The 23,074-nt window shown below is 41.7% G+C and overlaps 1 protein-coding gene across 5 annotated transcripts in view; it reads right to left on the bottom strand.

Annotated features, from left to right (window-relative positions):
• Positions 1-352: 352 nt before the first annotated feature.
• The window catches only part of Larp4b (La ribonucleoprotein 4B), a 79,612-nt gene continuing 56,890 nt past the window's right edge, over positions 353-23,074 (bottom strand). For 2 of the 5 annotated variants that reach the window (XM_060372651.1, XM_060372650.1), the window contains exons 12-18: positions 17,418-17,524; positions 16,848-17,099; positions 10,371-10,416; positions 8,049-8,213; positions 6,097-6,221; positions 5,893-6,016; positions 353-4,043 (exon numbers count right to left, since the gene is read on the bottom strand). In XM_060372651.1, coding sequence (XP_060228634.1) covers positions 3,756-4,043; positions 5,893-6,016; positions 6,097-6,221; positions 8,049-8,213; positions 10,371-10,416; positions 16,848-17,099; positions 17,418-17,524 — 1,107 coding nt within the window. In that variant the 3' untranslated portion in view covers positions 353-3,755. The remainder of the gene's footprint in view (positions 4,044-5,892; positions 6,017-6,096; positions 6,222-8,048; positions 8,214-10,370; positions 10,417-16,847; positions 17,100-17,417; positions 17,525-23,074) is intronic. The other 3 variants (XM_060372652.1, XM_060372653.1, XM_060372654.1) reach the window with 3 other exon arrangements.

The following is a 23,074-nucleotide window of genomic DNA, read 5'->3' as shown; positions in this document are numbered from 1 at the left end:
GAGCTCCAGACCAACCTGGTCTACACAACTAGTTTCAGGCCAGTGACTCCCTGTCTCAAACCAAACCAACCAACACAATATGCTGGAGGGGGCTGGAGGGATGTCTCGGGGTTAGGAGCACTTGCTGCTCTTCCAGAGGACTGAGTTCCAATACGAACAGGCTGCATTCTTCATCAATCTTACGCTGTGGATGGTCAAATTATGAGGGGGCTGGAAGACTTTAAAATCCAAACTCTATGTGGACCCTGTGGTCATCCTCACGCACAGTGAAGGGAACACAGTGAAACAAAAAGCTCTTTAAAAAAACACATTCTTGAAGAAAATTTTAATTTAAAAGAATCAAAAGAAAAACTGAACAGTGCCTAAATCTTTATTTTTCATAACCTACATTTTTTTTTCAAATTAGACAGTTTTACACTGAATGACACAAAAGGAAACTTAAATTACCAATAGTTTACATGTAAGCTTGATTCCAGTCTTAATGAAAAGTAGAACAGAAACAGAAACCCTCAGGCAACCTTCCACGTTACACTCCCGTTCTGTGACTCGCAGCTGTTAGCGCTCCTGGAATCTTCGATTGTCTGCTGCTTTCCGTGTAACAGGCTACAAAGCACACAAACCCACAACTACAGCTCACCGAAGGGGACACAAAGACAGGTATGCACCATCAGTCGCCTGCTGTGACACACTGGACCAGTTTTTCAATATCAACTGCAGAAACCCTAATACAGCAATGTAAGACTTTTTTTTTTTAAACTTTTTTTTTTTCTTTTTTTGCCACCCACCAGTGGCAACCAGTGATGCAATGACAGGAAGGATTCACAGAGACATCATGACACCGACTACTGAGAGAGGAATCACTTGAAACTCATGTCTGGTGAAATGGGGCCAGATTCCTATTCCATATTTCCATATGATAATTAAGCATCATCACACAATTTTACAAGTTAAAAATGTCATTTGTGACTGTGGTATCTCTGATTCTACACCTTGAGATACTGAAAGGAATGAGTAAACTTAAAAAATAGACTATGAAAACCACATATCACACTTGCTGTATGTGACATAGCAAGAGTCTGCATGCACCCTCAATAGCTTCCTATTGTGATAACTTCCATTTTTTTCTGAGTGGAAAACCTCAAAGTGTTCAGGAAGTCTCTGTTTTGACATTATACAGCTATTTGGCATATCACCTTTGCTTCCTGAAAGAGTGCTATAAAAATCACATCTGAGCAAGGCTTTAGTTTCTGATGCCAGACTGTCACTGGCTAAGCAGTAATTAGTGTCCCGACCTCGTGCACATGCCCACCTGCCCTTGCATGTGGCCCTGAGCTTTACCCTTCCAGCCAGCACAGCAGGCACCTACAGCTGGTCTGCCACACAGGTTCGTGCTGCAGTGCTCAGCCTTGGGGAATCAGGGGATGCTGATCATAATTTGGCCCCTCTTCCAGCAAACGTGATGTGAAGGACCCGAAGCCTCAGGCTCGCCTTTCCAGATAGACAGTATCTGCTAGTGTGGGTTCAAGAGGCCAGTTGTTTCTTCTTCTTTTTCTTCTTTTTTTTTTTTAAATTTTTATTTTTTGTCAGTAATCTGACATCTACAAGGAAATTCATCCTATGTCCCTTTCACAGGCATTTGAAACATCAGCACTGCATATACTCCTATGTAACTGAATGACAGTTGCTCTGAAGGAAATGGTCACATGCATTTAGGCCATCTTTGCCTCTGGCAGGACAAATCACTCAGCAAAATATGATTTTAATTAGTACATTTCTGTTTTTTACTTTCATTGGAAGATCCTGCCAGTCTCTGCTCCCTATACTCTTTCAAAACCCTTAAACATCAGATATGATTAGTATGTACTTACATACTTTTAAGAGTATGAAAACATCCAAAGGCTTTTACTAAGCTTTCCATTTCCCTTTTGCAGCAAAGAGGCAAAATCAGTTCAACACACCAGTATAAGGGGAAAAAGAAAAACCTTAACAAATTAAAATAATACTCAAACCACAACATTTAGTTTATCTACATCCAGCTCAACAGCAACATTTATAATATATCAATAATTTTTATCAGATTCTTCTCTGTAGGGTACCTTTCTCATAGGTTCTGATTATTTACACTGTACAGGCAGAGCACACTCCCAAGTGCACAGATTTAACACAGTAGCGACTGTTTGCATTTACAGGATTTTTCAACAATCTGAAAAAAAACCAACTGTTGAAGATCTGTAAGGTATGTTACAAAAACCATTGGAGTTCTTGTACAACAGTATGCGTTCTCAGCAAAACCAACACCAGGAGATCCGCTCGGTAACTGAGTAACTGATCCACTCCCACCAACCCAGGGGCCGGTCTCCGTGAGCTCTAAGCTGTCTTATACAAAAGTTAAGGCAAAGTCATTTTCAAGTTTAAATAAAATTCAAGTCTTTAAATATTGGATGGAAATAATTTTTTTTTCCTTAAAAAAAAAAAGAAACCAAAACAACCTTCAGTCTTGTTAAATAGCATTTTGTGAAATAAGCTGTATGGTTACATTTAGCAGGAAATATTTTATGTCTGCTGCTTAGAATACTCAAAGAAAAAAATTTAGGCATTTTAAAACAAAATAATTTATCTGTAACTTTATTATAAACTTGCTAACTTTACTGCACTCTTCTTGTTCTTCAGAAGTGCAGTACTTCTAGAAAGAATCAACGAGACCCTCGTCTTGGAGGTAAAAAGAGCAAGGATTCTGTCCTCCACCAGCCAAAGAGGCAGGGACCACAAACAGCACTCTCTCACGGCTAGGTACTTCTAAATCCACGTGCCAACGCAGAGGTACAGGAAGACAACCACACGGAGCTGGCTAAGACACCACTCTCCACCAACAGTGTGTGTGGACATGGACAGAGCAGGCACTGAGGCTGAGAGCCGCGTAGCCTGCTCACAGGGACCAAACATCATGGTACAACTTCATGGTAGATGTCAGTGGGCAACAGTTTCTAATTTCATCTAGGTTCTATTCACAATGTGCTTTGAATTTATTTTACATAATAGCCACTTGGAACTGGAGTGAGAGGCTGGTTACTTGCTTGCAGGCATCAAAACTCAAAGGTTTCAGGTCTTTCTAGGGTGCTCTTTACAGGTTCATTCTGCCCACCATGTCAAAAAAGAACTGTATATACATGTGTATCTTGTTTTAAAGCTAGAATTACCTGTTAGCTAACGGTTTAGATGAAAACACAGTTCCTATGCCAGTATGTCAGTGCCCTGACACTGCTAGTCCCTTGCTCTGTGAGGCCAAAGGTTGCCCCTGCTAGTGCCATCAGCCCTCATCCATCTGTTGGGACACCTTATCGATATGCACTTGCAGACCAGTTATTAAAAAAAAAAAAAAAATGAAGTAGCATAGTTCCCTTAATTTAGAAAAACTCATATATAGCTTGCATTCAGAGCCACGTGGAGGCTTAATAAAAAATATCCATTTGTTAGGATAAATACATTTTCTATCCTGAAAAACATCAGACTTCTGCATCACCTCCAGTTAAGCACCAACCTAAAATAAGGTTTATATTATATAATTAAATCCTGAAAAATAGATTTTTTTTTTTCAAGAGGGGGAAAATCCGACTCACAGAAGGAAATAACTTGCAGGCACCTCACGGGCCTCACAGACACTGCAAGCTCCTAACCAGCGGCTCATTCCGTACTGAGTGGGAGAGCTTCGCGTGTGGTGAATGCAGCTCTTCCAGACCCTCCCAGGCATCCAGGTTTCACTGAGGAGACTTGGGAGGAGTGTTCTGTTCCCTGTTCAGACGCTTCCCGGCAGCTGGGGGAGAGGGTCGGCGCCCCGGCTGCCTCCTCTGATCTTTGGGGACTCCAGGAGTGGACTTGAGGGCAGGGGGCTCTCTGTATCTCTCCACAGGCTCAGCCAGCTTCTTCTCCTCCTTCCCACAGGCGACAGTGTTTGGCTTTTGTTCTTTTGGGGGTTGCAACGGGGAGGAAGGTGGCTCTTTACTCGTTCTTTGACAGATCTCTGCATAACTAGGCTTTCGCAATTCCTAGAAACACAAAATGTAGGATTATGCTTACAAAATGGTAGGGACAGTAAAATAAGTTTTAATTTTAAGTAAACGTCTGTCTTCATGGTTACTTGGACTTTTAAGACATTCACAAAATTCCATAGCACCTTCTGGCATGTCTGGCAGCTAGTGATCACCATCAAAGCTCCTGCCACTAGAGCTTGTGGACAAGTGTATAGCATCAAGAATTCACTGTGATAATACAACTGTTGGTACACTTCTAGGATTTGATGACTTGGTCAATATGGTGCTGGAAGATGTCACAGAGTTTGGAATCAGCCAAGGAGGAAGAAGGATTACTAAATAGGAATAATATAACAGTGCTGGTTCCTAGAGGAGAGGAGCCTGAAGCATGAATGGATATCCTTGACTTATGTTAGACTCTTGCTTTTTATGTTTGTTTAGATTCTATAAAGCTAAGTTTCTGTTAAAAGGAAATAATTTGAAAATATATATCCATTTTTCTGAGCTAATCATGGCTGTTTTGGGAAAAGCTCAGGTTTTTTTTTTAAGATGAAAAAAATTCTGATGTCTTTGGTTAAAAAGAAAAAATCAACGCTTCCTTTTCTTGCAATACAATTTTCCTCCCAAGATATTGTAGCAATTAGCTCTCTAAAACAGCTAACAGACATAAAGGCTCAGCAATGAAAATAATGACTGAATTCTGCCCAACATGAAGCGTTAAAGCATGTTGAGAAACATGGAAACCTAAGAGGCTCAGGAAAAAAAAAACAAAAACAAAAAACAACAACACAAACACTGGCCCTGCTTCCTGTGACCCAAGACAGCACACGCACGTGCTCTGCGTACACAGGGATGGAGCTGTGACGTATGACCCAGCAGTTCTGAGTCTTTATGTACTTACTGAGATAGCAGCTTATGGAGTATAGGCTAGCCTCAGTATGTGAGATGGGCTTCACCTCCTGATCCTCCTGCTTCCAATTCCTGAGTCTGAGATGGAGTCTTACTGTGTAACCCTAGCTGCCAGCACTTACATGAAACTTGTAGAAGTTCGATCTTCCTGCCTCTGCCTACCAAATGTAAGAGATGCTAGATCATCAAGGTCAGAAACTACTAGACCCCAGGACTCACGGCCTTACTCCCTGGCTGGCTGAAACCTGCTATGTAGACCAGGGGCCTCAAACTTGCAGTCATCCATCAGCCTGCCCTATCTCCCAAGCATTGGAACTAAAGGCCTGGCAGAATCACTTAGATTTAAACAGGGCACTAGGACACCATGTTGTTCTTTTTACTCATTCTGCTTAATTCTTTTTCTTGCTGTTTTTTTCTTTTATTCTTCTCTCATATAGTACATCCCAACTGCAGTTTCCCCTCTCTCTACTCCTCCAAGGCCCTCCCCGGAAAATGAAGAAGCAGTTATGGATTCACCTTGCCCCCCAGAGACCCCAATTGTCTAAGCCTTTGAAGCAGAGAGACTCTTTTTTTGTTGTTGTTGTTGTTTGTTTTCGTTATCAAGACAGGATGTAGCCCTGGCTCTGCAGACCAGGCTAACCTCAGATTTAGAAATCCGCCTGTCTCTGCCTCCTGAGTGCCAGGATTAAAGGTGTATACCACCACTGCCCGGCTAATTCTTTTTCATATATACAACATACACAGTAAATGAAGAAATTATCAAACTCCATTTAGGACAGAGCTGGAACCTTGCTACTATCCGAGGGACCCCATATTGAAATAGAAGGGCACAGTGATAATAGTACAGAGAAATGAAGGCACACAAAATGAAAACCATCCAATCACAGTAATTAAAATTAGTTAGAGGCAGGACATACACACAATGAGTCCTGTGGAGGGCAGGCAAGGCACTTACTGTTGCTGCTCCATTCACCTGCACTGATTTACATGCAGTTGTAGCGGGGGTAGAAGGTAGTCTCTCCACACTGTGGGTTTCCCTCTGCTTTTCTGCCACCTTGGGATCCCTGCGAAAATGCCATCTGGTTTAAGGATCACATTTAATATTACAGGTCATTTATACTTGTACATGGCAGAGGGCTGGTAGAACACTGATACTCACTCAGGTAAATGGGCTGGGGAAGGGGAACGTTCAAATGCTGCTGACACAGCACAGGGCGCTGGCACAGAGGGCTCTCTGGGGACCACTACAGGACCGGTGTTTGTGCTGGCATCTGCACTGAGGTTCTGAAAATCATTAAAGGAGCAATTTACAGGTTGTCAGATCTTTGCCCAAGAAGTTAAAGGTCTAACCATTAAAACCATGGCAATCTCTAACCCATCTGCTTCCCAAGCCCTACTGACTGATGCTGACTGGCATGTCCATCCTCCAAGCCAACAGAACAGTGGTAACCTCCCAACAAACCACTAAGTCATAGCACAAAAACACAGAAAAAGAAGCGTCCAGCAAACACAACAACTACATTTTGAGTCTGTAATCTGCTGCACAGCACTCAGCCTTCCTGCCCTGAGCAAAGGCATTATAATCACCTGTAAGCGTATCTTCAAGTGAACAGCTTCCAAACACACCTTACTCACCTGACATGTCAGGGTTCCCACAGCAGGGGCGGAATTGCCAACAGTTATATACTATGCTTCACTCCTGTAACTAATATAAAACAAAGGCTGCCATACCTACACCTACATACATTTAGCGCCTGGTGGAGGGAGGTAGATACCCACAGGAACGCTCACCTGAATCTACAAACCATCCACAAACCACCCTTGGAAGCAGGTATGCAAACCTGCTCTGCCCATTTTCACAACAAGGCCACTCAGCTAAGACAGGAATGAATCAGAAATTATTCCATCAATGACTTGCTCAGTACAGCTGTAACTCATTTTACTCATGGGTAGTCATTAACCCAGTATGAAATTTTAGTGCTAGTAAAGAATTGATTACAAGTTTAAATACAAAAAGACATTTACTAGTTGCCTTTCTGTTCAAAGTAGGTAAAAGTTCAAGGATAAAATAAAGTAGCTGGAACTGCAGCTTTGGGAGAATGCCTGAGGTTCTACTGGCTTGAGAATCAGAGGTTTCTTATGACTGCTCAAAACAAAAACAAAAACAAACAAAAAACCTAAAACACAGAGTAGCCAACGGCTCCCTATTTGTAAAAGCATGCTCAGATTTAGCCTAACTTCAACTCTGACTAAACACAGATACATATGACACTTTGCAGAGCCACAAATCCCTGGTCAAACAGGGAGGGGCTAAATGCCTACGGCCTGAGCCCTCTGTCGTTCTTATATATGCTGTGCAGACTGTGTAACTTGGCCACAGAATCAGGCCCAGCCTTTCAGAAAGCAGTGATTCTTCTTCAAGAAAGACTTTGCACAGAAACTCAAATACATTCAAAGCAGCAGCGTTCTGTAAAGCTGGGGAAGCCTGCTGGTTTTCTTTTACTGGCTACTTAAGGGAGGAAGCCATAACTTGAAAACCAGACTTCATGACTGTTGAAATGCATAATTTTCTACTGTTTTACAAGGCAATTGGAAATTATTATGTGAGGTTAAGACTTACAATTTCCAAGACATCCCAATTCTAACTAGAAAATATAAACTCTTGGAAAGCACAGCTGAGACTAACAGTGATGACTACTGCAGCGAAAGACCTTGCTGCAACCTAGAGTTTACCTGAAACCACTAGGCTCAGCAAAGTGAGCCTAAGCTTTTTGCTACTTGTAACTACGTAGATTACCAAAAGTCTTATTTCTGTTGTAATTCAGATTCTTGTGTCTCATTCTGTGTTTTGTGAAACAAACAAAAAAACCCTAAATGTCAACAACAAAAATTAACCTAAGCATCTGTACAGCATAGATTCCACCCACAATCATAGCAAGTGGCAAGAGAAAGGATGGCATGATCCTGGCACCAACACCAAGCATCCAAACCTCAAACCTCTCCCAGTTATTTTCTTTGTTATGTGTGTAAAGAACCCATACACAAAAAGTCCATACACAAAATCAGTGCTTAGAAAACACCACCAAATGTTACAACTGTCATATAGCTTACTCTTTCTTTTGAAGATCCTATGATCAAGTTGGAAAGCCTGTTTTCAAACAAGTCCTCTGCCTTCAAATTGCCTGCAGCTCCAGGTAATGGGGGGAAGTTGGACAGCCCCAGTTCGAAGCTCGGTGATGGAGGCTTTGGTGGTGTTGGAGACTGAGTCTGACTGCTCTGCAACACAATGATACCCAGTAAGGTCACACAAGTGTGGAGTGACAAGCGTAGCAGGAGAGCAAGGCAAAGAATCTTCTGACTCTCACCTGCCTGAAAAAAGTTTATAAATGTTTCACAAATAATCTCTAGGGTCCACCTAACTTGAGATTTAGGCTACTAGAATAAAGAGTGAGCAGTCCAGAAAACAGCAATGTTAGTGTTCAAATGTAAGCAATGGGCCAGTGAAAGGATTTGGTGGTTAAAGATACTTGCTGCCAAGCTGGAGGATGTAGGGTTAATCCCTGGGACCCACAGGATACAAAGGAAAAAAGAAAGGAAAGAAAGGAAGGAAGGAAGAAGAAAGGAAGGAAGAAGAAAGGAAGGAAGGAAGAAGGAAGGAAGGAAGGAAGGAAGGAAGGAAGGAAGGAAGGAGGAAAACCCACTCACAGTTGTCCTCTGACCTTCATATATGGGCCAAGCATGTGCACTGTGCACATGCAAACACATACAAACTAAAATGTAATAATATTCAAAAAAGAAAGGAAGGAAGGAAGGAAGGAAGAAAGGAAGGAAGGAAAGACCCACTCATACAAGCTGTCCTCTGACCTTCATATATGGGTCAAGGTGCACTGTGCACATGCAAACACACACAAACTAAAATGTCATAATATTAAAAAAATCATACGTAAGCAGGTTAAAGGATGGCATGCATCTACGATGACAAATTAAGGCTATATAGGAAATCTTTTAGCTGAAGTTTACCGGGCTATGTGCCCTCACAACTGCTCTCTTAGTAGCCTTCTTGGTGATGAGATCAAATGTGATCTCACAGAGCTTGTTTAAAATAACCCTTACCTAATTTAATCATGGCTTCCAAATGCAAAACAGTAACACACTAGAACTTCAGATAAGACAGACAGAGAACCCAGAAAGTGCTTCCTGCTGAGAAAAAGGTGACCGCTCTCTACTAAGGGTTGCAAAGACATCCACACCCCCAGGTTGCGAAGATCTACAGTACAAATGAAGCCTCCGCTCACAGTGCTGCTAAAGGAAGACAGGCTTATGCTGGTTTGGCTGCTGTGTCTCACACTTCTGAAGTTACAAATTTGGTATGTGTAAGATGCTTCCTTTCAACCACAGTTTCCACATCCACTTAGACATCTCCCAGTGGTGAGGAGGGAAGCTCCTGCTTAAAATCCCACTCTAGTAATCCACACTGAGGCCCCTTTCTGAACAGCTACATAGAGACTGTACTAGGCAGAAAAGTGAGCTCCTCCCTGTAACTGTTCAGAACACCTCATTTACGTGTTAAAGAAACACACTATAAGACATCTGGTCATCAGTACTCCTAAAAACTCCACAATCCTTTCTTCATTAGGGCAAAAATGTCAGTTACTATCTAAGGAAATCACTTTAAAGTTTTTTCCAACATTCCTCCTCATATCTTAGTCTTAATCCATTTAATTAACTCTCACGCTTGTGTACCATTAGATTTAAATGCCTTGTAAAAATAAGCGTTTTGGTCTAAGGAGGTGGTTCAATGAATAAGACTGCTTATTCTGAAAACATGAGGACCTGAGTTCAAATCCCTAGCATTCGTGTATAAAGATAAACATAGTCTGACATAGACTCAGTGGTTGGCTCTTTGAGCCCCACCTCCACCCCCTGAGGGAGGAGCAGCCTTGCTAGGCCACAGAGGGGAACATTGCAGCCAGTCCTGAAGAGACCTGATAAGCTAAGGTCAGATGGAAGGGGAGGAGGATCTCCCCTATCAGTGGACTTAAGAGAGGGGCAGGGAGGAGATGAGGACGGGTGGGACTGGGAGGGAATGACAGGGGGCTACAGCTGGGATACAAAGTAAATAAATAAACACTAATTAATATTAAAAAAAGATAAACAAAGGTATATGTCTGGAACCCCAGCACTGATGGGAAAAAACAGGGGATCAAAGGAGCTCACCCGCCAGCCATCCTACCTGAAATAGTGGGCTTCCAGTTCAGTAAGAGACTGTCTCAAGACAACAGGTGGAGCATTTAAGATACCTGAAGTCTCCTTATAGCTCTTATGCATCCAAGTGCATGGCTTTTCACACTAGTGTGCTTGTTTGAATGTGTACACAAACACAGCAAGCTCACGCGCACACACGCACACTCATACACCATTTTATGTACTCACTGTAAACTTTTCTTCTCTTTTCTTCCGGTAGCCAAAGGAATTTTTCCTAAGAGAAGAAAGTAAAAGACTATTATTTCTCCCCCCCACACTTTGAAAATTGTGTTTTATTTATGTGTTTCATTCACATATTCAAAGAAGCATGCATCAATTCAGGCAGCCTTTAATATTTTTAATCTTTCACGAATAAATGTTGATTCAAAAAATGCCAATTTTAAAAGGACAATCAGAGCCTAGGCATCACAGCATATGCCTGAAGTTCTAGTATTATGGTGGCTGAGGCAGGAAGACTGTCAGCCTGTGTCATGTAACAAGACAGTCTTAAACAGGAAAATCCAAATGTTGACAGTAAATCATTGTTAGATGTCCAGAAAGACAATGAACATTAGTTATGGTAACCACTTATCTACTGGCTACTTCGAATTTTGAAGATTTGAATGTCCTTCAGCTGGAAGGACAAGTTATATGCACAACAATCTGACACCAAATTATATAGGTGAGCTATTTAAAACAGGAGTCAAAAACTATGATTATCCCTTACTGCAAAAGCCACATAAGAACCTCTAAACGCTAAGAGGACCCTGAAACCCACACTTGCCTACCCGTCAGCAGCACTCAGATTCTGGGCAGAAAGGCCCTGCAGCACTACAGTGAGCCACTGCATCAGTATTTACGGAATACTGGATGGGTCTGTGTAGTCTGACAAGCCGCACATGAATCTCAACTTGTAATTTCATTTTTACTTGTTTATCCCTTCTATGATTTCAACTGAACATACTCCCCAAAGGAGATTCATTATATAAACTTAAATGTTAATTTATTTATATAAAATTTAAAAAATGGTTTTGTCTAACCTGTTCTTATTAGAATGATAAACTTGAAGAATGCTCTACACACCTTCAGGCTAGCCTGTATGCTCCAGACCTTTTTGACTCTGGAGTGGAACCAGGATGTCTCTATTAGGAAATGAAGAAAACAGAGCTTGGCTTTCTGCTCAGCTAGCCTAAACCTGATCACAGATGAGGTACTAAAGATGCCATAAAGGCAGGCATGAGCAGTTAACCTGTAAGAATAGGTCCTTGGTCCCACAATGACCAGGCCTCTGGCCATATGGATGAGAGAGGTAACAAGTGCTGGTACGGAGTGGACACTGTGAGCATGGTACAGCTGATGCCTCAAGACACCATGAAGGCTCCAAGCTGGGCTGGCTTCCTTGTAGGTGCCTATGCACCAATACCAATGCCACCTGACAACAAAGTCTCTCTGCCAGCCTATGGCCTCCGAAAAGATACATTACTGCCTTCAGAGCACCTTAATAGCCCACTAAGAACCTACTTGGTGCAGTATGTAGTGACAGGGTGTCTCGGAACATGTTATCAGTGCCCATCCCTTGGCAAGTGATTCCATAGGACTGCTGCCCACAGTCCATGGCTTACTGTAACAGAGGCACAAGCACCATGCAGTCTGCAGCTGGGATACTTACTAGACGCTTGCATGTTTTGAATCCCACATGGGCATGCTTCTACTCTGTGAACTAAGAGGGCTTCCACTGACACAAAGTCAAGATTACCACCTGGCATTTGGGGCATTTGGGGTTGGTATGCTCAAGGACATCCTTGCAGATTCTGTGGGAACTTCTTAGTGCTTTACACCAGCAGAAAAACTTAATGGAAAACAAACCCTCAGGAAAAAGCAGTGGAAGGGGACATGACAATTCCATGGAAGATCAGGCCTTCAGAAGAAGGATCTAGATTACCCCTCCTGCTTCTGATTATGCCCTCTGGACATGGAACATATGATACAGAAAGAAGGAAGCTATGCTCTAATCCTTGTTCCATCAGACCCTGGTTCAGAAACAACTGAAATCTACACACATACAGGGCTCAACATGTGCACGTCCCTTTGTTAGCTACATACAGTTTTTCTCAAGTTTCACTGAGGGCTGGAGAGATGGCTCAGTGGTTAAGAACATTGACTGCTCTTTCAAAGGAGTTGGGCTCAATTCCCAGCACCCACATGGCAGGTCACAATTGTTTGTAGGCCAATTCCAGTGGAACTGATACCTTCACACTAATGCACATAAAATTAAATAAATTTCTAAAACAAAGTTTCACTGAAGTGTTAAACTCCTTACTTAGGTCACAGACTAAGTGGAAACAGGATTCCTTTGCTGAGAATACAGTGAGAGTCTCTATTAGTGCAAAGCCCCTATGTCTGATAAAAGCATATCCCTCTTTCACTGGCTACCTGGAAATTCAAATACTGTTGGGAGACTAACAGTGACTATATAGAACATACTTGTTAACAAGTCTAGTCTCAGCCCTGCCTTTTTATTTCGCTTTGGGCTGGAATTCTGCAAACACTGTTTTCCCTCTGCCAGGAAGCTTTGTAAAGCTTTCATTAACAAGTGCTAGAAGAACACAGGAATTTTCCCTTTAGCTTAAAATCTTTTTTCACTGTGTCTGTTGGACCCAGGAGGTCTATGGTCCAGGCTCCTTTCTCTAAAGATTTGAGCTTTTAAGAAACATCCAAACAGATGCGAGACTCACAGCCAAACATTGGGTGAAACATAGGGAGTCTTGTGGAAAAGTGGAGGGATGGAAAGAAGGACCTGGAGGTGACAGAAAGAAGACCACAAGAAGACCAACAGAGCCAACCAACCAGAGGGGCTTGCAGAGACTGAGGCACCAACCACAACCATGGAACATGCACAGACTGGATGTAAGCCTCCTACACAGATATAGCAGCTGGACAGCTCAGGCTTCAAGTGGGTGCCCTAGTAAGGGGAGCAGGGGCTGTCTTTGACATGATCAAAAATCGGTTGCCTGATTTTTGATTACTTCCTCCTGGTGGGGCTGCATTCCCTGGTCACAGGGAAAGGGGATATGTTCAGTCCTGATGCAACTTGATGAGCTAGGGTTGGGATAAAAAGAAAAGGAGGTGGGACCAGAAGGAGAGACTACATTAGTCCCTGGTGGAGAGTCAGCTGAGCCATTAAAACTTTAATGCTGGGCATTGCCTTCTCTATAGCTATTAAGTCCTAGATTGTATCTTCTTTCAATGGGAAACTGAAACACTCTTGTGAGTGATGGTAGCTAGGTCTTCTGGCTACTTCACTTGTGCTCTGGTGTTTTTTCCTGCGAGTCATGGCCAACATCTGTCAGTATCTACAGCTTCCTTCCCTCTTTCAACCCCCACAGAATTAAAAAGAGGGGACCTTGCTATCCATCAGACTCAGTCTTCTGGAATATTGTGGCTGGTTTGGTTTTCTGTCTGGGTCACTGGAATGTCCTTCATCAGCAGAAAAGCCAATTGCCTCTCCTGTCACTCATGTATTCACTGGCTGATGGTGTGACAGGTGCTCAGCTTCTCTCTGCTCTGACTTGTCTTCTCCACTCAGCTTAATCATTTCTAGATTTTAGATAGACATGTGACTCTTCTTTTTACTTAAACACTTGGAAGGCATTGTACAATTCATTGCAAATTGTTGTATCCCAGAGAATAGGGACATAGAAAGCTGGTCAGTAAAATTTCAGACCATATATTCACTTATTAAGTTTACCATCTTACATGGAAAGTTAATGACATCCTATAACAATTGTAGTAACTCAAACCTCGGACTACCATAGCATCCCCAATAATGTTTGAAATATTGTAATGATTTAATTTAATAAAAAGTGTGTCACAGAGACACAGAGTGAGTAAATGTCATAGCAGTAGTAGTGTAGAAATGCTTGCTTGGCTGGGGCTGCCACTTGTAAAAGTCCATAACCGTGAAGGTCAGCAGTGGGACAGGAGGAGATTATCTCTTTGCTTTCAGTGCATTTTCAGAGTTTAACTTGAAGACAACTTTGAAAGCAGCAACTCCCATTTTCAGTGATGTTGCCTGCATCCATGATGATGAAGCCACAGGTACCATGGCTTATGAGAACTAACACCATCCTGTGAACCATCAAGTAAAAAAGCTACACCCACCATTTTTATACCAAGTGGGTTATTGGAGATGGAAAAGTTGAAGGGGGTGCATTGAATAATACAGAGTTAGTGACATCAGGTGGCCAACCTAAGGTTCTTGGGTTTGGGGTTTTTTGTTTTTTTAATTTATTTACTTTACATTCCAGTCATAGCCCCCTCCTTGGAGACTAATACAACATGGTTACTGAATGCTTTAAGCAAGTACTAAAAACATGTTATTCTATGTAAAAAATTTCTTTCAGATTATTATTGTTTGTTGCCAATGCATTGGGTCATCCAAGAGCCCTAATGAAAACATACAAGATTAATAACACATTTATAAAAACTAACACAGCATGCATTCTGCAGTCATGGGTCAAAAAATAATAGGTCTTACTCTTTAATAAATGCACAATTCATAGGGGCTGAATAAATGGTCAGTCATAAAATGCTTGCTGCCCAAGAATGAAAACCTGAGTCTGAGCCTCAGAAACCACACTTTAAAAAGCGAAGCATTGGGACTGGGGTGGTGGTGGTGCTGTTTGCATACGGTCTGTCATGCTAGCATGAGGGCCTGAGTTTGAATCTCTAGGACACATAAAAGCCAAGTACAACGGCTGCATCTATAACCCCAATATGCGCAAGGAACAGGTAGATCCCTGGAGCTTACTGGCCAGCAAAGTGTACCAAATTGTCAACTCCAGGTTCAGTGACAGACCCTGTTTCAAAAAACAAGGTTGAGAATAATACAGGAAGATGGCTGGCATTGTCTCTGGCCTCAACACATACATCACCCAAACATGTATGTTTGTAGACATATAAGAACATTAGAGAAACATCACAGACTCTCAAAAATAAAAACCCAAGTGGGTATGTTTACAATCCTGGTACTGGGGTATTCAGGACAAGGGGAACCCTAAAGTCAACCAGCCTGGCCTAACAGGTGAGCTCCAATTCAATGAGAGATGCTGTCTCCAAAATAAAGAGACATGGGACTTGAATAGCAGGACCCAAAGTTGATAAACATGATACATGTAGCCTGCTTACACCAAAAACAAAGCAGGAGACTACATTCCATAGACAACAGTGATCCCTCTGAAAGGGAAAGTCAACCAAACACTTTCTGGAAAGGATCTACCATTTCAGGTGCTGCTAAAATACCTATGATGGATGGGAAGAGGTCAAGAGAGTTTGAGTTCCAGCGGAGGAAGTGGATTCAGAGGGGTGGAAGCAGGATGAGAACTAGATTTAGTGAGCTTCAATAGCTTCCTGACTGTGACCTCATTCACCCTTCGATGGCTGAGTGGTAATGGATGGATAACAAAAGGCTGAGACTATAACTGGGTGATTAAGCAGTAGCACAGAGTGAGAATTCTGGCATTCTGTGGATAAAATAAATGGTAGCATATGCTTTGTAAAACAAAAGAAAAAAAGACAGCAGTGTTGTATTCCTGGGCATTGCACACCTATCCTAACCTTTAGCACTTCAAAACTCAGCACACTGAAACAAAAACCTGTGTGGCTCACTTTGCTATGACATCTGCTTTATTGTGGTGGTCAAGCCCAAACCTGCTCTATCTTAGAGGTGTGCCTTTGTCCTGTCTCTGCATCAAGAAAGAGGAATCAACAGTTTGAGTTTCAATTTGTCACTAATCATGCTATATATTTATATATGGAAAACTTAAGACTTTTCTTTTTTTTTTTTTTTCCATTTAAATTTTTCAAAGTAGGTTAAAAGAAAAAGCCTAGATATTGCTTAACATTTCTCAGAGGAAAATCAGGATTTTCCTGGCTTCATCAACACTGGATAAGTATAAATGGCAGAAGAAAAGACCTGAGGCTACAAGGAAAAGAAAACCAAAGTATAGTAGTCACAATGTAGGGAAAGCACTCTAGGTAATGACAACAAACACCAAGACTAAGAACTACTAGCCCAAGAATGGCAACATGTGTCCAACAGGCACTGCTTCACAAGAGCTGCTTTTGTTTATAAATAAATTGATTAGAAATGGAATTTAAATCAGCATTTAAATTCCATTCCTGGCTACCAAACTCTTGTATCTGTCTACTATATACACTGTCAGCTCAATCCCAGCTCATTTTATTTTGGTGGAGTACTAGGCATTGAACCCAGGACCATGTTTATGCTGAGGCATGCACTCTACAGCTGACCTCCATGCTCAGCCCTCCTCACTACAAGATGTAAAGAGAGCAAGGCTGGGAACCTGTGAGACACCCTGGAGGCCATCTGTGAGAGCAGCAACCTAGAGGGCCAGGACTAACTGCTAAGGTCAAGCTGCAGGCAGGAAGAACAGAGGTTAGAAACTGTACAGCCCCTAAATGGCAGCTGTAGTTTTATGAGAGAAAATATCATGCTTTTAAGAAAAAAAGGAACCTTTCACAGTCTTCTATTTGATTTTTCTGAAATGTATTAGGATTATAAAACATCTAAATTGAAATTTAAAATATTAGTAGTTCATTAAAGGTACAGAAGTATCTGCTTGACAAAACATGCGAGTGACTTACCTTCCTCTCCCTAAACCAGGAGAGGATTCAAGACTACTTGGCTCCACACGCCCAGTTCCAATCTCTCTCTTGGCATAAGCTGAAGGGTTTTGTATTCGTGTTCTAGTTTGCCCTGTTTGCCTCGTCTGTGGGCTCCGGACACCATTAATTAATCGATCTGCAGTGAAGTTAAATATTGAAGGACTTTCTAGCAGCCCAGGCCCTCTCTCTGTACTAGGAATCGCATGGCGCAGATGAGACTTACTAGGATTCCTGCAAATGAGATGTTTGTATATGCTGAGTTATAAAGCAATCAAGGAGCATAGAATGAGCATGCTAATGTGGAATATGTATGTCAAGATTTGCTGCCTACTTCATAAACACAAGGTAAAAGTTGCCCCAGAGCCTTGTCTGAAGAGAATTGCCTCCTACTGCTGGCAGCCAGTTCTGGGGCTCTTTACACAGACTACAGTTTCAGGTGGCCTCATCTCTGATGAGCATTACTCGTGGCTACACAGACCTCTCATTACAGATAGACCGGAACAGAACAACATGAAGCTCATGAGCATTGAAAGCACCCTTGGAACTTGCCTGCTTCTAGGAGGATACTGTCTGAGTGATGTCAGAGGAGACGTTGTAGGTTTGAAGGTCGGAGATGTAAACCCATTTATAAATCCAGTACTTGGAAATGGAGTTACCTGGATTCATTAACAAAAAAGGAAGCATGTAAAAACATGAGACATGAGACACTCCAATTGGATTTACACTATTGTATCTTAGGTAAACCAGATCATGTCTTCCTCTTGCCAAGTGTTTATTACATTTTATGTTTATAAAAAGCAAAACAAAACTGCAGGATAAGGAAAAAGTCACATTATTATTAAAGGAAATGTATATTGAGCACTCAAGCCAGTGCTCAAGCCATGGCTAGTGCTAAGAATTTTCTCCATATCACCTTAATCCTTATAATAATCAAATGAGAACATCAAGAGGACACACTTTGCCCCATCACACGGAGTCCTGAATATAGGCATAGTGCCTAAGGACACTCAAGCGCTGAAACTAAGTTACCACTACTAGTACAACTACCTTCAGTCTGGCAAGAAGTAGTTGATACTTTATCCTGAATAACCTTAACAAAATTCACCCAAGTGCCCAATTTTAGGAACTCTCACACTCTTATTGCTCCTAATCATGCATGTCAACCCCACCGCCTTTGGCAGGGATTTCTTCTCACCCCACCCTTTTTAAGGGGTAACTTTCATGCAAGACTGCTGTAAACAGCATCCTATTTTTAGACTATAATTTTTTTTCCAAGTAATACTTTAAAGTGATACTGAACATATAAACACAATAATATAGGATCACGCCTTTAATCCCAGAACTTGGGAGGCAAAGACCGGCAGATTTCAGAGGCCAGTCTGGTCTGCAGAATGAGTTCCAGAACAACCAGGGCTGCACAGATGAAGAAGAAGAAAATCATAACAGGGCACAATGAAAGATATGAGGTAAATGTACATTTTTAAAAAGTTTACATGGACTATGTTATCCACTTTTTGCTCATATCCCCTCTTATGGGACTGCCCTACCAGGCTAAAGGGAAGAACTCAATCCTCATGTAAATAGATGAGCTGGGATGTGTCTAGATAGGGGGCTCCCCTATTCTGAGAAAATAGGAAGAGGGAGGATGTGAAAGGGTGGATGGGACTAGGAGGAAAGCAGGGAGAGACCTATGACTGAGATGCAAATTGAATTAATAAAAATAAAAACTTCAAAAAAAATTTAAAAGCATAAGTGCAGGATTTTAAGTACCATTCAACTGCTTTTAAAATCTTGACATATAAAACCCAGCGTGGAGGGCTCAATGACCCCTGTATCCTTGGATGCCAAAACTCAGTTTTGCAGGCATGGTGGCACACACTTTTAATCCCAGCACTTGGGAGGTAGAGGCAGGAAGATCTCTAAGCTCCAGGCCAGCCTGATCTAAAGTGTTCAAACAACTCTTTAAAAAAAAAAAGAAAAGAAAGAATTGTTAGGATGCAGAAGGCAGAGGCAGGCAGATCTCAATGAGTTTGAGGTCAGCCTGGTGTGTGTGCGTGTGTATGTATAGACAGAGAGAGGAACGGGAGAGAGGGAGAGGGAGAGGAAGAGAGAGAGAGAGAGGGGGGGGGAGGGAGAGAGGGAGGGAGGGAGAGAGAGAGACAGAGAGAGAGAGAGAGAGAGAGAGAGAGTGAGTTAGTTTCAGGACAGAGAAACCTTATCTTAAAAATATAATAACAAAGAGATGTGCCAGTGAGATGGCTCAGGCAGTAAAGGTACTTGCTGTACAAGCCTGGTGACCTGAGTTCAATCCCTGGAACTTACATAAATATGGAAACAGAGAGCCAATTTTACACTCTTGTTGTAGCACCTGGGCACAAAATAATCACAGTAACAATAATAATAATCACAAGACAGAAGGGTGAGTGAGATCACTAACTTTCTGGCCTCTATGGGATGCAGTTTCAAATATTTTCCACATAAATGACATCACTTCCAAGGCCCTTAGCTGCCTGAGGCCTTCCAGTTTCCACCCTGAATTTTCACTACACTGAAAAAAATACAGGTTCCCAAACAAAACAAAATTTTTAAGACCAAAACATTGGTTGAAAAAGGTAAAAGGAAAAGGGTGAGAGGACCCAAGCAATTCTCTTTCATGCTAAATGGAAACCAGAAACTCAAACTTAAAATAGCTATTAGAGCTAGAATATCATTCCTTAACTAAAATATTAAAGCGGCAGAAGGAAAACACTTAACACTTGTCAAGGAGGCTCTACTACTTGGCAAACTCCACTCTCTATAAAAACTGCACTGCTGAAAACAATCTTTCCCAGTTACACAACAGACAGGGGATTAAGACCAAGAATATTTGAAGAAATCTAAAATTAAACACCAAACCCTGAATCATCCACCTAATAAATGGGCTAAAGAAATGGACACTCAGTTTTCAAAGGAAACACAGATGGCCAGTATATACTTGAAAAGCATTCAGCAGCCCCAGCCACCAGGGAAATGCAAAAACTGAGATTTTTCTCTTACCCTGGGCAGAAAGGCTATCACCAAGACACGAAAAAAACAAATGCTGGTGAGGGCAGGAAGAAAGAGAAACCCTAATTAGCCGTTAGTGGGAATATGGACGGTACAGCCAGTATACATTATAGAAACCAGTCTGGAGGTTTCTCAAAAAACTAAAAATAGAACTACCACATGACCCAGCTCTTGGCTGTTATACATCCATGCTCACTGCTGCTTTATTCATAATAGCCAGGAAATAGAACTATCCTATTAAGTGAAGCAAACCAGACTTACAGAAATAAATACTGTGAGTGTTTTTTTTTTTTTTTTTAGTATTTGGAACCTAGACATGGGGGTAGTAGGCAGACACAGGAAAAGACCATGAAACTAGAAGGAAGATCCTAGAGGGAAGGAAGGACTTTAAGAGAAAAGGAGATGTAACACACTAACATGAAGTGGGTGAGACTTACTGAGGGAAGGAAGGGAGGCAGCCAGAAGGGAAGGAGGGAAGGCAGGGGAGAAGAGAATCAAGGAGAACAAGGGATAATAATACACATGCAATCATAAAACCCATTACACCTGTTGTCTAACTTAAAAATTAAGAAGAAAAATACAACACAGAAGAGCCACTAGTTCAGACCTAAGTTTTGGGGACTTTAAATCTGGTAAGACCAGACTGTGATGGTAGCGCATATCTTTAATCCCAGAAGAGGCAAATGGATCTCTTGAGTTTGAGGCAAGCCTGGTCTACAGAGTTCTAGGATAGCTAGGGCTACATAGAGAAATACTGTCTCAAAACAAACAAACAAACAAACAAAACTTTAAGACCAAAACATTAGTTTAAACTCATATCTCAGAAAAGGGCCTAGAAGGAAGGACCTGGATATAAAACTACAGGAGAGGCATCTAGACAAGGAGTGTGACAAGGGATGACAGAGTAACCCACAGCAGGAAGAACGCAGCAAGACAAGCCTGGGCTGCATGTGAGGAAGAGCACTCGCAGGAAGAGGTTAATAGCCACAGTTAAGAGCCACAGACCTCTTCTGCTGCCTCTGGGAAAGGGAACTGCACAGCCAAGGGTCTCTGCACTATTTTTAAAAGCGTATTTTCTTCCCATTAGAACTCACTCAAAAGAGACAGGCGTTATCTTTTCTTTCATCTCCTACCAGTCTCTATTATTTGTATAATATAAAGGGCTTCACTGTGCAGTCTCATCCATGTACACAATGTACTCAATCATATGCACCTTGCCTGCCTTCCCATGCTGGTTCCTCCCTCCAAACTAGAATTTCTTCTATTTCCACGTCTTTAAAAAAAGATTTTATATCCCACATGAGTAAGAAAAAACATGTGGCACTTATCGGAGTCTAGCATTATTTTCCTTAATATGATGATCTATTTTCCTGCAAATAATGGGATTTTGTTCTTCTTTATGGTTAAATGTGTCTCCACTGTATGTACCTATCTCTTGGATAGGCACCTAAAGGGATTACCAGACTCAACCACTGTATACAATGCCACAACGAGACGAACGTGCAACTATCTCTACTGTCTGTGGATTTTTATTCCACTGGATGTGTGTCACGGATGGTCTAATTGGCTTCTGTGACAGTTCACCTTTTATTTTTTATAGGATCTCCATACTGATTTCCATAGTGGCTGAACTAATTTACATTCCCAGCAACAGTATACAAGGAATCCTTTCCCTTGCATCCTCACCAGTACTATCAGCATACCATTCATCTCCTTGATGATAGATGGAATCTCTGTGGGTTTTTTTTTTTTTTTTCCTTTTTGAGACAGAGTTTCTCTCTGTAGCCTTGGCTATCCTGGACTCGCTTTGTACACCAAGCTGATCTTGAACTTGGAGATCCCACTGCCTCTGCCCGAGTGCTGGGATTACAGGTGTGGGCCACCATACCTGGCTTCAGTGTAGTTTTTAATTTCATTCAATTTACGGCTAAGAAAGTTGAGCAACTTTTCATTTATAACTTCATTTATATAAGTTAATCATGTGCATTTCTTCTTAAATTTTTTTTTATCATTGAGTGATTTATATGTGGAGGTATATAAGCCACAGCACACATATGAAGGTCATAGGAGATCTTTGCAAAGTCACTTATCTCCTTTTGTGCTACCCAGTTTGTTCAAGTGCTGAGATAGGTCACTGGCCCATTGGCTCTACTTTTAGAGCTGCCTGTTTGACTGACTTCCATTTACTTACTTGTTCTTTTGATATGCAGACATTTTAGTTCTTTGTGTATTTGGGTATTGTGCCTTTGTTGGGTGGCTAAGGTAAAGGTTCTCTCCTAGTACAGGCTGTCTCTACTATGGGAACTGCTACTTTGTTGTGCAGAAACTCTTTTTTTTTTTTTTAAGGATGTATTGTTGGTATGTTTCTTTTTTTTTTTAATTTTATTTTTTTCTTATCAGTTACATTTTATTAACTCTGTATCCCAGCCATGTCCCGATCCCTCATTCCCTCCCAGTCCCTCCCTCCCTCCCTCATCTCCACCGTGCCCCTTTCCAAGTCCACTGATGGGGGGGGACCTCTTCCCCATTCATCTGATCCTGTTTTATCAGTTATCTTCAGGCCTGGCTGCAAAGTCCTCCTCTGTGGCTTAACAGGACTGCTCCTCCCTTGGGGGGTGGAAAGGCCAAAGAGCTAGTCATTGAGTTCCTGTTAGAAATAGTCCTTGTTCCCCTCACTTTGGGAAACCAATTGGTTACTGAGCTACCACAGGCTACATCTGAGTGGAGGTTCTAGGTTATATCCATACATGGTCCTTGGTTGAATGTCAGTCTCAGAAAAGACCCTGTGCCCAGATATATTTGGTCCTTGTGGAGCTCCTATCCTTTCCCCATCAGACTAACTCCCCTTCTTTCTTATGATTCCCTGTACTCTGCCAAAGGTTTGGTCATGAGTCTTTGCTTTGAAAACACTGCTAGTTAGAGTCTTTCAGATGCGCTCAGTAGACTCCTGTCATACGTTCAATGCACATCCCATCTGTCTTTCTAAACGAGGATTGATCATCTTACCCCATGTCCGCTCTCTTGATTATCATTTTTAGGTGTATAGATTTCATTATGTTTATCATATCTTATAGGTCTATATAAGTGAGTATATATTGTGTGTGTCTTTCTCCTTCTGGGATATTTCACTCAGAATGATCTTTTCTAGATCCCACCATTTG

The sequence above is a fragment of the Meriones unguiculatus genome, chromosome 19, assembly GCF_030254825.1.
Source record: "Meriones unguiculatus strain TT.TT164.6M chromosome 19, Bangor_MerUng_6.1, whole genome shotgun sequence".
Lineage (NCBI taxonomy): Eukaryota > Metazoa > Chordata > Mammalia > Rodentia > Muridae > Meriones > Meriones unguiculatus.
This window is presented reverse-complemented; position numbering and strand designations above follow the sequence as displayed.